The sequence below is a fragment of the Mauremys mutica genome, chromosome 25 (assembly GCF_020497125.1).
Source record: "Mauremys mutica isolate MM-2020 ecotype Southern chromosome 25, ASM2049712v1, whole genome shotgun sequence".
NCBI classification, from domain to species: domain Eukaryota; kingdom Metazoa; phylum Chordata; order Testudines; family Geoemydidae; genus Mauremys; species Mauremys mutica.
The window spans coordinates 6,893,465-6,907,853 of NC_059096.1; the positions used below are offsets into that span (position 1 = coordinate 6,893,465).

Here is a 14,389-nt window from a genome sequence, read left to right on the forward strand (position 1 = left end):
CTATTTTTTGTGCTTGCCCCACAATGGGTGCTTATTGAATTGAAATGGGAGCTGAAGGAGAGAAAATAAAGCTTTCTTGCCATATACGTTGTGTACTTTAGTTACACAACTTTTATGTCCCCAGTAGCTCCCTGCAGTTAGGTTATTAACTTTAAAAAAAACTGAAGAAAAGATACTAGATAAGCATTTCCTTCCTCTTTTGATTTTTAAGAACTTACATTTCAGGCTTTATCACCTCAGCAGAAATAATGCAATAAGGAAACCACAGTGTGTATCTGTCTGGCTACAGGAGTAAGGATGGGATGTACTAACCCTGTGCCCTGCTCATCGAATGTGATGTAAAGAAAGCACCAGCTCTTCCCTGCAACAGCAATACATTTATACATGATAGCAGTTTGACAAAAGGAGACAGTAGTAAAAGAAAAGATCCTTAAGTGCTTATCTGGTACGAGAAAGCACTGTGTTACTCCGTTCATGGGGTGTGAATAGATGAGCAGACGACATAGCTATCGTAATCTAGTGCTTGTGAAGGAAAGGAGCAGACGTTGGTCACTGATGGAGTGTCGTGCTATGGCTCCCATGCAGGAAGTGCCTGGCTGTTGTCCCAGTCCTGTGTTGACTCTGTAGGAGGAGAGAAAAATATCTGCATGAGGGAAGTCTATTTGGATTGGTTTCTATAGTATCAAGGGCTTGTCTACACTTGAAACGCTACAGCAGCACAGTTGTAGCGCTGCAGCTGCACCGCTGAAGCACTTCAGTGTATGTAGATGCTACCAGTGCCAATGTGAGGGGGTTCTCCCATTGGTGTAAGTAATCCACCTCCCTCAGAGCCAGTAGCTAGGTCAACAGAAAAATTATTCTGTCAACCTAGTGCTGTCTACACCAGGTGTTAGGTTGGCTTAACTGTGTCGCCCAGGGGGGTGGGTTTTTCACATAGCTGGGTCCACCTAACTTTTTAATATGGACCAGGTCTGAGATCCAGTTTCTGCAGTGGAGAAGACCTTCAGTCCTGATAGGAGGGGTAGTCTTATGGTTAAGGCACAAGGCTGGGACTTCTGAACCCAGATTTCTTTTCTTGGCTCTGCCACAGAGTTCCCGTGTGACCTTGGGCAAGTCACTCAATCTCTCTGGGGCTCAGTTTCCCACCTGCAAACTGGGGATCATTTCTCCCTGCCCTTGTTGATCTTGCCTGTTGAAAATGTAAGCTCTTCGGGTCAAGGAATGTTTCATACTATGTGTCCGCACAGAACCTAGCACACTGGGGCCCAGATCTTGATTGGGGCCTCTAGGTGCTACCCTAATACAAATAATAATTCTGGAGCAGAAAATATATGCAAGTGGGGGCGGGTGTAAGAAGAGACTTGCATTCCACTAAGTTTTAGCTTCCTTCAAAATCATATAAACTGCAGCTACAAAATATTCTATGGAAGAGAAAAATGACAACTTGGAAAAACTTTGCACAGAAGGGATAAAGTCATGCTATCGTGTGCAGTAGTTATGCCTAGCTTTTAGGCTGTGCTCTCGTGTGGACTTAAAGGTGAGAAATGCCCTATCCTCACACCCCAATATTTGGGAATCAGTATCTTTCTTTTTAAATTGTGCTCGAACTAATTTGGGTAGGAAAGTTGTCGATTCCCAATTAGTTAATACCAGCTGCTTCTCAAGAGTTGGAGCTGGAATAGTAAATCAGCAGCATCTAGTATATATGATGGTAAATTGCCAAGAGGGCAGTTCCTTATTGAAAGGGATTGGGGGAGGTGGTGATAAAAACCCTGTGCTGCATGACTAAGACGCAACTGTACACACACAAATGCCACCAGAGAGACTTGAACCAATGAGGGTCTGTCTGCATCAAGCAAAGTTCTTGCAAACTCCAGCAGCTATAGAGGATTCCTATAAATAAGTGGGCGGAGGAGGAGGACAGGTGAATAATGAGCTGAGAGCTCCGTCAGAATAGCTGACAGGGGAGAGAGACTGATCTAAGGAGCATCAGGCATGGGAGCTCACCCACCTCCACTGGAGGATCTTCGTCCCATGAGTCCAATGAACGTCTCTCCTTGGTGCCCTAGCACGGAAAAGAGAGGCAGAGGTTGGCAAGGAGACGTATAAAAGTGAAATGCAGCCTATTACAGGCAGGAAAACTAGAGGGGGACCCATACCTATAGTATGTCAACAGTGGACATGAGAATTGGTCATTTTGGCCTCCCTTAGGCCTGGTTTACACAGTTTTTGTACCAGTAAAACTATTTTTCTACCAAAATAGTTTCAAGCATAGTCTGGCTGCAGTTTACTGAAATAAGGCAGCTTTATGCTGGCATTATTGCATCCACACTAGGGGAGGGTTGTACAGCTTTAACTATATGGATTTCAAACAGATATTAGCTAAAGCAATACACAGACAGGGTGTAGACAAGCCCTTACTCTGGCTTTGTCACAGATTCCCCTGCAATATTACTGTGAGCCACTGTCCATTGCCGAACGGCCATACTCTAGAAGTGTGAAGAGCCTTGTGTCTCTTCCTCTGCTGCAGGCCCAGAGCTACTCCGGAGCTGAGCAGGGAGGACAGTATTGTTCCTAAGAAGGGACTTTGGTTCAAAAAAATTTTGTGGTTTAAAGCTAGGAAGAAAAAAAAGCTCGGACAAAGTTAGTCTGTCTGGATCGACCTGACCCCAGGAAAGCCCGGAACTAGGTGTTAAGTGTTGACCTGTGCAAATAAGAATCCTTTGAGGGCAGGATGGAGGATTGACGCTTTCCACTGCCCCTCATTGTTTGGAAAGAGAGGTGTATTCTGAGGGTGTGAGTATGAGACTGAGACCCAGGGCCACCCAACTCCTAATCCCACTGACTCCTCCAGTGGCCATCGACAAGTCACTTCACCTCCTGCCTTAGTTTCTGTAGCTGTAAAATAGGAATGGTATTTATCTGCCTTTACGGAGGGCGGGGGGGGGGGGGGTAAGCAGCATGAGTATGTTTCAAGATTGTTTTTGTGCTCATCTCTCCTTTCATACAGATTGGAGCACATCAGCATGTTACAGCAATCTCATTAGTAACATTTTTCCTCCCCTTAGCAACAGATCAAGGTACCACTTAGGCTCTCGTTAGGATTTGGTGGTGGAAAAAGCTCATCTGTCATTTTTAGGGACACAGAGGCAGGTGACAAAGCAAAATTATTGTGTCTGCCTCTCTGGGCTGTGGGTAGGGGTGAACCTGCATCACTAGCTTTACAAACAGAAAGATGAGGGTAAAAGAAACACTCACTCTTATGCTCCACTGGTGAAGTATGTGGCACCCCTTTTTAAAAAGAAAGAGAGAAATGAAGGTTGGGCGTGAACACCTCGTTCTTTTCCCCTGAATCTCTCCCAAGTGATCTGTGTAACGTCAGATATGCATTTTGCTTATTACACTGCCCACATTCTAGAGAGATGTACAAGGTCACGTGCTATAATTGCAATGGGATTCCCTCTTGGGTGGATATTTAATGTAGGCGAAGAAGAGGTGGCGGATTAAGACTGTGTTGCCAGGTGCTCAGATCTAGTCTCATTCTTGTGCAGTGGAGACGAGCAAGGACCAGTTTTGCTGTGCAGGAAGCACTCTGAGCCAAGGGAGGGCTTGTTCCTCAGAGAGGCCAATTTGAGCAAGGGAGTGGGAGAAGAGTGACTTAAGTTCTGCTCCTAGCTCTGCTACTAACTCACTCTGTGACCTTAGTCAAGTCACTTTGCCTCTCTGAGCCTCAGTTTCCCCATCTCTAAAATGGAGATAATGTTGGTAACCTTTGGCTCCTCTGATAAGTGGTATTGTTGTGAAAATATCGACCCTTTGATTATCAGGGTGCCACGGATAAATTCTGAATGAAATCTCTTCAGGCAGAACAATAGTGGTTGTCACAAAGGATCACAGAAGTGAGGGGAAAATAGAAGGCCGTTAGGGCTGCAGTGTGAAAGCAGCTGACCTTCCCTTCACCAAAAGAAAAGCCCAACAGTTCTCTTGTTGAACAAGGGAAAGTACTGGGTCCTTGCATTCAGTGGCAATTTGCATGCACTGGTCTGATGGACTAAGCAAGGGTGGACGCTTGTTGCTTTCATTTCTGATAAGCACTGAACTTACCACTAGCCCGTTTTCCCATCAGGCTGTAGAACTGCTGGAATTTCCCCCTTTTCACCAGCTGTGCAAAGCGCTGGAGTGAGCCGCTCTGCAAGCCCTCATCCTAGAAAGCAAAAGGGAGAGCCAAGGACAGAAGCTGAAATCCCATCCCCGTTGTTAGTAACGAACAAGGAGCTGAGAGTCTGGGAGCGAAAACTTCCCTTCAAGCAGCAGCTTGGAGCCTTGAGGGTGAAATAGTTAAGAGATGCCAAATTGGTCATGCTACTGCGTTAGCTTCCTACACATGCAGATACTGATATCTACAGAGAGTTGATAGGACTTCAATAACACAGCTTGACATTAATTGCCATAGTGCTACTTAGCTTGGGCCATTGCCTCAGGTCATCCCTCCACTGAAATGACTCTGGGAGATCCAATCCCTGTAGCTAGATAGTCCAGGCTATGAAATTTCCACTCAGAGCTCAGATAATTTTAACCACTACTGAACATTAATGATAATACAACATGCAATGGCAAAGAGTGATTTTCATCATGGCTCTCGTAAAGCCTCAGGAGGCAAAGCAGGAGCCTTGCTGTATTTACTTTGCAAATGAAGAGGTAAAACAAACCCCAGTGTGTGTGGGCCCAGCTCTCCATTGCAATAGAGAATTGGGCTCATTGTGTGCGCTGTGGGGGACGAGTGTGTTTCAGTGTTTGGTTTTAAACAAACTCACAATTCCACTTTTTCTTTTGTTCCTTATTACTGAGATATAGCCTATAAGTGATTTCTGCCACTTGTAATGTAGAGATTCTCAGATGCATTAATATATGTCACGAATGTGGATTTTTTTAACTCTAACCTCATGTCCTGGAAGGCTGGAACTCTTATAAAGGGTAGGAGTTAGTTCCTGTTTAATATACCCTGCTGTTAGTAAAAAGAATGTTTCAAATTGAAAAATCACAGAATTTTTGAAGATCCATGAGCCTTCCTGCTTCAGGGCATGAGCCAACCTCTAATGGATGGGAGTCAGAAGGAAAATTTTCTGATGGACAGGTTATCCCATAACTACCTGCTGTAGGGTTCTTGCATTTTCCTCTGAAGCAGCTGGTACTGGCCACTGTCAGGGACAGGACAGCAAACTTATCTGATCCAGTCTGGCCCTTCCTATGTATCATTAAGACATTATAGGGTTCCACCTTTTGCTTTCAGCAATTTTCCAGGCAACTTTGCTTGTAGCTTACAAATCATAAGAGGAGTTTTCAGACTACCAGGCCTGCCAACTCACTATGAGATCTGAAACTCCAAGCCATACTGGGACAGTAGTGTGGTCCAGTGGCAAGGGCATTAGACTGAGAGTCAGGATTCCTGCATTCTGTTCTCAGCTCTGCCACTGACTCGCTATATGACCTGGGGCACATCATGGCCTCGCTCTGTGACTCAGTTTCCCCACATGTAAAGTAGGGATGAATATCATTACCTTCTTCTATAAAGTGCTTTGAGAACTACAAATGAAAAGCACTGTGTACAAGCTAAGTATGGTTGTTATTTTTTCCCTTTATTGCCAGTAGAAAAGATTACAGTACTCAGTGGAAGCTTGCATGACAATTTAGCTGCTGATACATGGGGCAGAATATATTTTAGCTTCCTGTCCCTTAGCTGCATTGGCTAACACTTACTAGTGATAGAGATCTGAGCAGATAGGACTTGAAGAAGGTGCTATATTTAACGTAGCCCCTTTTCTGTATGCAACTGCACTTCAAAGCAGATAACGCTGTCTAGAAACGTACCATATGTAGTAACCCTTCAAAGTACCTTATTTCTAATGCACCCATTGCTGTGGTGTCTAGCACCAGTGAGATTACTGATGGATGTTTTTCACTTCTTAGAAATCATTCCTTTAAAAATATGTTACACACTTTTCCTTTTTAACCAGAGAAGCTTGAGGTGAAGTCACTTAACCTGTCTAGGTCTCAGTTTTCTGATTTGTAAAGTGGAGATAATAAATACCTCCCTACCCACCACACCTTCCTGGGGTGTTGTGAGTATTGTTGTTTGGAAAGGACTTTGAAGAGAGCAAGTCCTACATCAGTGCAAAGCATCACTACTAGCTCTTAGTGGTCCTCCTTTGCAGTTAAATCAGACTGTGCTAAGATACTGAGAGAATAAATTCCCCAAGCCATAAATGGCTTCAAAACACCCTCCCAGCCTTCAAAAATCCACAAAGAAAGGAAGAATAAGCCATTTACCTTCAGAGATGGGGCCATCCAAGGGTCTTCCTCCAAACTGGGCACATCTTCTTCAAAACAGAAAACCTGTGAACAAAGAAAAATCAGCAGGAAAAAAACTCTAAAGCTCTCCATAGCTCTTGACAAAGATCCTCGTCTAAACCTCTACTGGCAAATGTTGAAATAGTTGGGTTTTAAAGACCTCAGTGAGAAGGTTGGGGCTCTTTCACGTTCTGCTGAAGGAGTTTAGAAGCGAGATCTTGGTTTTTTTCCCTTTCTCGTTTTTGTTTATTTCTGTCTTACAGCTGCACTGTAAGTTGGTAAGAGCCAGAGCTATGCACATCAGTTTAATAAGACATCAATTCCCGAATTCAATGCCTGTTTCTTTCTATTCTTCCTCTGTCTTGTCAAAGTCCTAGAGTCGCCTTTTACCTGTCTGCAAATCTGAGCTCTGTTGCCTCTATTTATCCAGATTTCTCAAAGGAATTTACCTTCCCCAGTCCAATCAATGAGCAGCTACTCTTATGACCTAAAGAAGTACCCAATGATTCTAGGGTAATCTCTGAGGAGGTGGGCTCTGTACAGGAGAGGGAGGGATGCTCTGTGCTCCCCTGTCCTCCTGTCATTTATTCCCTCTCTCCATCACTCAAACCCCAAGGCAGGTTGACTGTGTATGCCTTTGTAAAGGCTTCTGATAACACACACACACTTATTCCGAGGGGTGCTCTCCTTTTCCCCGATGTTTGCAGCATTCCTTTTGCACACAAAAACACACACTCATTCCAATGAGTGCTCTGCTCAGGGGGGCTGCCAGATCCTCTGACCCTGAGGAAGTCAGAAGTTTTGGGCTTCATCTTCCACTGCCAAGTGTCATTTTATCCCTCTTTCTGCCATCCATTTCATGCTCATCAGAAGGGACAGCTCCCTCCTTTGAGCCAGGAAATGATACGTTGGGTCTCACTGCTCTGAAATCACACACAACACAATCAGCCACAGTGTTGAGAGTCAATTTGACTCCACAGCTCAACTGCAAAGAAGCATCCAATTGAACCTGTCAAACATCGTTTCCAGCCAGTAATTTCCTCCCTCTTCCCTCACCTCCATAACACAGTATTGATCTTCCAGCTATACCACCTCTAAAAACATAACCCAACAAGCTTTTTCAAAGCTGCTCACAAATACAGGGGTAACCAAGCAGACATGAGCTGATTGCTGAAGGGCTCCAAAAGGAATACTCATCCACCCCATATACAGCATTACATATCTGGCCAGGCAAATGTGTGTATGCTGGGGGAAAGGATTCAGCTTCCGCTGAAGCATCAGGCACTGGCCACTGCTGAAGGCAGGGAAGTGGACGAAGTGGACCTCTTTTCTGATCCACTTCTTTTCATCCTGTATTTCCTTATCAGTTTATTTGACTGTGCATGTTCTGTCTACGACATCAACAGTACATTTTCACCCATTGAATAACTTCTACATTTCATCTGAGTCTGACTCAGCCTGTACATTCTGTGCACCCACTCTGAGAGCATCTTGTCATAGTTAAACCCTAGAACAGACAGTTACTAATGGAACAAGGACTTCATAAAAACGTCCCCATCTTACTCTAGTTTGCAGGAATCTCATCACAATCCTTCTGCCTTGCTAGCTGTATACTCCCGCTGCTGCTAAATACCTTGCCAGCAGAAGCCAGATCTTTACCCAGCATTCTCCTTGACTGACTTCTTACACTGTGTAGGAGGGATTTTTTTAAACCCTCATTTGAAATAATGACACTTTGAAATGAAGTTTAGATTAGGAAAAATTAGATTGATATTCAGTTAAAATTTCTTCTTCCTCACAACTTCGCTTGGTGACCTGTTGTGTAAAACACTCTAGCAGAGCTCCTCTACTGCAGAAAAGAGCCTGTCTAGTTGAGGATCTGAAAGCCAGGACTCCTGGGTTTGATTCACCGCTTTGCTGTGTAACCTTAGACAATTCATGGTACCTCAGTTTGCCCATCTGAAAAACAGGCTTAATTAATGACTGCTTATAGAGATCTTTGAGATTCTCAGGACTTGTCTACATGAGCAAGTTTTACCAATATAAGCTAAGGGGCAAATTTAAAGCAGTGTACTTATACCAGTAGAGCTCCCTGCATCTATGTTCTGGTATAAGGGGGCCTTTTTTTCAGTTTAGCTTATGTTACTTGGAAAGCAGTTTAAGCTTAACCAAAAAAAGTCCCTGTAATAAGAATGTGCATATGGGGAGTTATATTGGCGTAACTATACCAGTATTATTATACCAGTATTACTGGTAAAACTTTCCCATGTAGACAAGCCCTCAGATGAAAGATGCTAGAGAAGTTCAAAGTATTATTAATATTGAAATTGCAGCCTTTAGCATGTATTAGCGATTAAAGGCAACACAGATTCCGCCCGGCATTAGATATTTAATCTTCTCACAGGCAGAGGGATATGGAAAAACTCACATGAAGAGAGTGAAAAAATGGGCGTAATTTACCTTTTAGAAAGGAGATGAATAAGAGGGGACCTGATAAAATTATGTAAAATAATGAATGGTCTAGAGAAGGTAGACTGGAACGTCTGTTCTGTCTGTCTCATAACATGAGCATAGAGGACATCTGATTAAATTAAAAGGTGGCAAATTCAAAACTGATCAAAGGAAATGCTTTTTTATACTGTTTGGGGCAGCAATGGGGATGGACTTGGGGGCAAAGAGGGCGTTAGGCCATGTTTGGGCTCCCTGTATTCTGGAGCCATGCAGGGCCCTGTTCAGCCCCCATGTATGTCAGAGCAGCCTTGTGGCTGCTCTAGCATATGCCCTGCTTCCCATGGCCTCCATTGGCCCAGGGAAACAGAGGATAGTCACAGCACGCAGTATTCCAGCCACACCCCCAATATGTTCCCAACCCCAGAGGCTGGGAGCAGGGTGGATTTAGAGACTTTACAGTAGACGGGGCATTCTCATGGAGCACTTTCCACCCACTTTAAGGCCACTTTTTGCCAGAGTGTAACTAAGAATCATACCCAGGATTTTTAAAGCAAATCTCAGACTGGCAAATGCCAATTATTTTGCCCCTTTGAACTTGGACACGATTGAATTAATTTCCCCCCCCTGAATTTAGTAAAAAATGGAAGGAAATAAATGCTGTTCCTGGACAGAGAGCATTCTGGCTGCGCTTCGGCCCAGGGTAAGTTTTCACAGCTGAAAACCTTGAAAAAAGAGATTTCAAATAGACATGAGGACAGGCCGTTAACTCCAGCATTGCACAGAAAGCAGCTTCATATAATTACCTCCCTGTCTGTGCCTCTGAGATCCAGCCTTAGTCAATGATCAGACTAGCCAGAGCCTAATTTATTCATGCCAGGTCCTGTCAGGTCTACAGGGGCTTGGAACTGAGGAGAGAGCTGGCTTTGATTCTGTTCCCTGACATAGGATGTTGTGCTTTTAGTTCTGACTTTATTCTTCATCCGCGGGATTGGTCCTGCTTTGAGCAGGGGGTTGGACTAGATGACCTCCTGAGGTCCCTTCCAACCCTGATATTCTATGATTCTCGTAGAGTGCTCCGTAATGAACCATCGTGCCTCAATGAGTCAGTGCTGCTGGGTCCCGGTGCAGGTGGGGATTTGTGAAGTAGGGTCGCTAAACTCTGCATAGGTCACTGGAATCAAGATACCCTGCTGCCGCACTCCGTAACCATCCTTTGTATTTCTCTAGTAGCTTGAATTAAACCTCACAGGTACGTAGGTTACATATTATTAACCCCCATTTTGCAGATGGGGAAACTGAGGCACAGAGAGATGACGTGAATTACCCAAGTTCACATAGCAACCCAGTGGCAGAGCAAAATTGACATCGGAAGTCTTGGCTTCGAGCCCTGTGCTGTAACCTCTAGAGAAAAAGATGATGATTGATGATGATTATTGCAGTGGCGTAAATTGCAAAGGATTCTGGTATATGAATGCAAAGATGTTTGTGGAAAATCAGAGTACTAGTAGTTTGGGAATCTCAAAGGAAAAAATGTCAGGGACCTCCACATTGGGCCTAATTCCCCAGAAGGAAAAAGAAATCTGGGCATCATACAGGCCGGGGGGGGAGTTAATCCCATCAGGAATGCTTAGGGGAGTCATCTACATTTTCCCCTAGCGTGGCTATATAGTGCTTAACAGATCAGCATGTAACGTACATTCTCCCTTTCCCTTAGTGGCAGGGGCAATCCCACTATTACAGGGCAGCGTGTGACTCTATTCCCAGTCATTCTGATGCAATGAATATTTTTGTGGCGGTAGTACAGACTCTGATTTTAATGACCCTGGTGCAAATCCAAAGTAACCCTGCTTACTCCGATATCACACTGGTGTAATGAGATAAGAATTTAGCCTGATGTGTTTAGGCAGATTAAATAGATGCTTATTTGTGGAGATAAATGATGATTATGTGTGTGGGCAAAGAGAGATTGGGGTGTGTATGGTGAAAATAGGTTAAAGTAGGTTAGATTAGATTAGATAATACAAAATCAAGGTTATGAATTTAAACACTAAATAAATTAGGAAATGAAAAGTTAAGGTCCTCCTAGAAAAAGGAACAGAGGAGGAAAGATTTTAAAGAGGGCTTTTTTGGGAGAGATGAAGGGATCCCTTTTTAAAAGCTCTCCTTTGCCATGATGCCTACAAAAAAATTAACAACCACAAGGCAGCTGGTGTGCTGTGGGATTTCATGATCACTGCTTCCAGCAGCACCTGCCATCTCATTACCACCTCATTGATCCATGCCCCACTCGCATCAGGACTGCACCCGTTTCACTGTGCTCTGGGGATGGGGTAGGCTGTGTTTTGGAATGGCCGTGCTGCCCATCATGCTGACAAGTATGCACTCTTTATTTCTTTCTTCTCCCACATCTGTCTGTCTGTCTCCACCAGTTGTCTTTTCTCTTATACTTACATTAGAACCTCTTTGGGACAGGGACCATCTTTTGTTCTGTGCTTGCACCTAGCCCCATGGGTGTCCTGGTTCAGCACTGGAAGACCCAGTCACTACTAAAATACAAATAATAAAAAGAAGATATTTCTGGAATCTTTCCCAAGTCTGTATCCCTGGAATAGTTTCTTCCTGAGGGGGGCAATTCACAGCAAAGCCATGTCTAAATGACAAACTTCTGTAGACACAATTTATGTTGCCCTAAAGCCGCTGCAGTTCGTATATTGCATGTGTGCCTGCATACTCGGTTCCTTGCATTGGCGCTGTATGTACTCACCAGGAGTGCTTGTGTCAGTGCACAGTATGGTGCACCATAGATTGGTATCCCAGAGTGCAACCCGCCACCATCCAGCACACTCTCTTTTGGGAAGTTTTGGCAATGACTCACACAGAATTAACTGAGAGCAAAGGGTCGGTTGCCCAGCGTGCAACTGTCTCCACCCCATAATGTCACCATCTGTATCCCACAAACCCTCATGGCCCTCCTCACTGTCTGCCATCTCTGACAGAAGCATTGAGCCTGCACAGCTCTGCACTATTGACATAAGCATTGCAAGGGCAGGACACGTGATCCTCCGATATTTGCAAAGCCGTAAGAAGAACCGAATCAGCGGGAACGTGATGATTTCTTGGACTATGCAGTGTTGTTGAAGCCCTGTTGGTCCCAGGATATTAGAGCGACAAGGGGGTCAGGTAATATCTTTTATTGGACCAACTTCTGTTGGAGAGAAGCTTTTGAGCTCTTCTTCAGGTCAGATTGCTGTGGGACACAGCAAGAACCAATTCAAGGTGTATGCGGAGCAGCTGCAGGTGGTGGAGCGCCACTTCTGGCCCAAGAAACGAGCACTGACAGGTAGGAGCGCACTGTAATGCAGGCTTTGGAGGACAAGCAGTGGCTGCAGATCTTTCAGATACGTGAGGCCACATTTCTAGATCTGTGTGCCAAGCTTGCCCCAGCCCTCCAGTGCAAGGACACCAAAATGAAACCTGCATCAACAGCGGAGAAGTGAGTGGTAACCACACTGTGGAAACTTGCAACGCCAGGTTGCAACTGGTCAGGGGGAAATCATTTTGGGGTTGGAAACCCCATTGCAGAGGCCAATGTCACACAAGTGTGCAGGGCCATTGATTGTCTCTTGCTGTGCAGGACTGTGACTCTGGGCAATGTGCAGGACATAGTGGATGGATTTGCAGCAATGGGGTTCCTGAACTGCAGTGGGATGGTAGATGGTGTGCATATTCCTGTTTTGGCACCAGACTACCTTGCTACAGAGCACATCAACAGAAAGGGCTACGTTTCTGTGGCTATGCAAGCATTGGTGGATCACTGGGGACACTTCACTGTCATCAGTGTTGGCTGCTCAGGGAAGGTGCATGACCCTCATATCTATAAGAAAACAGGACTGTACACAGAAGGCTATGAGCAGGGAATTTCTTTCCCGACCGGCAGATTACCAGCAGCGATATTAAAATGCCAATAGTGATCCTAGGGGATCCTTTGCTCCCCTGGCTCATGAAGCTGTACATCAGACATCTTGGCAGCACCCAGGAAAGATTCAGCTACTGGCTCAGCAGGTGCAGAATGACAATTGAATGCGAGGATATAGGAGTAGTTCAGTTATTTGGGAATGGACTGTCCATTTAAGTAGCCTAAGATTTAGAGGGGGATGGAATGGCCTGGCAAGCAGAGTTTCCCGAGCCCAGAAGACATGTCTACACTGCAATGGGAGGTGTGATTGCAGCTTAGGTAGGCACTCTCGCGTTAGCTTTAATCTAGTTAGTGCAGCGAAAAATAGCAGAGAAGATGCAGCAGCGTGGACTGTACTTATTCATGTTGCTAGCCTGCACTAGGGTCTGGGCCGCCATGTCTCCACTGCTATTTTTAGCCGTGCTAGCTAGATTAAAGCTAATGTGAGTATGTCTACCTGAGCTGCAGATCACACCTCCAACTGCAGTGAAGACATCCCCAGAGATCCTCCACTCTGAGACATGGCCATTCCAAAACACAGCCTATCCCATCCCCAGAGCACAGTGAACCGGGTGCAGTCCTGATGCGAGTGGGGCATGGATCAATGGGGTGGTAATGAGATGGCAGGTGCTGCTGGAAGCAGTGATCATGAAATCCCACAGGACAGCTGGGTGCTTCAGCCTTGTCATGCAAATCCAGCCCCGCTTGCTCTCAGGGGGAGCAGGCCAGAAACAATGGAGACACTTGACTCTTGAGGGAAGGTTAATGAGGAGGCCAGGGGAGCATATGTGGGGAACGCAAGGGACAAAACACTGGGTAGCAACCATGCTCCATGCCAGATGGCTGCTCAGCTCAATGTGGGCGAGTAAACAGGCGGGGAAGCACCATTCCCTTTGTAGCTTCCAACTGGCACTTTCATCATCATCAGAACCACAACAATAACTTTGTTTGTAATACGGCCCCTGGGCTGTTTAGGGGATAACAGTGGGGTTTGCGAGGGCAGCAGACAGAGAGAGCAGCCCTTCCAGCTGACAGCCATAGCACTGGGCACATGGGGGTTAAGGGTGGATCAGCAGCAAGCCAGGTAAGGGCCTGATTCTGCAATGTGCTGCACCCTCCTCTCCCACTGAAGCCAGTGGGGATGGAGGAGTGCTGAGCACCTTGAAGGGCTGTGTCCTAAGGTCAGAAAGTGTTGGTGCCATCTTGAACTGGAGAGAATGGACCATGTCTAAGGTTGTTCTTTTCTTTCTTTCTTTCTTTCTTTCTTTCTTTCTTTCTTTCTTTCTTTCTTTCTTTCTTTCTTTCTTTCTTTCCCCAGTATCATTTTGAAATACCACTACTGCCCCAGGCCTCCTGGTTCTCATCTATTCTGGACCCCCTATAATAGTTGCACACTCAGAGTTTGTGTCTCACCAGAAGTGGAGCAGTTTGGTACACAGGTGTTGACTTTCCAATGGGCCGGGGGGTGCTTGATCCCTGGCTCTGCGCCAGGCCCCACTCCCTCCCCACTTCTTTCTGCCCCACACCGCCTTTTCCTGCCCTTGCTCCACACCTACCCTGCCTCTTCTCGCCTTGCTCCATCCCCTCCCCTGAGCGCACCGCTCCTTCGCTCCTCCCCTTCCCCCCCAGCGCCTC

The 14,389-nt window shown here is 45.5% G+C and overlaps 1 protein-coding gene across 3 annotated transcripts; it reads right to left on the reverse strand.

Annotated features, from left to right (window-relative positions):
- Positions 1-488: 488 nt before the first annotated feature.
- On the reverse strand, positions 489-7,103 carry LOC123356249 (protachykinin-1-like). 3 transcript variants are annotated; one of them, XM_044999312.1, is made up of 6 exons: positions 7,016-7,103; positions 6,328-6,393; positions 4,105-4,204; positions 3,259-3,291; positions 2,012-2,065; positions 489-621 (listed from the first exon to the last, which is right to left on the reverse strand). In XM_044999312.1, the coding sequence occupies exons 2-6, from the start codon at positions 6,343-6,345 to the stop codon at positions 569-571; spliced, it is 258 nt and encodes an 85-aa protein (XP_044855247.1). In that variant the 5' UTR covers positions 6,346-6,393; positions 7,016-7,103; the 3' UTR covers positions 489-568. The 3 variants fall into 3 exon arrangements, with proteins under 3 accessions (XP_044855247.1, XP_044855245.1, XP_044855246.1); XM_044999310.1 differs by lacking the exon at positions 7,016-7,103 and having other exon boundaries at positions 6,328-6,449; XM_044999311.1 differs by lacking the exons at positions 3,259-3,291; positions 7,016-7,103 and having other exon boundaries at positions 6,328-6,449.
- Between the last annotated feature and the right edge of the window lie 7,286 nt (positions 7,104-14,389).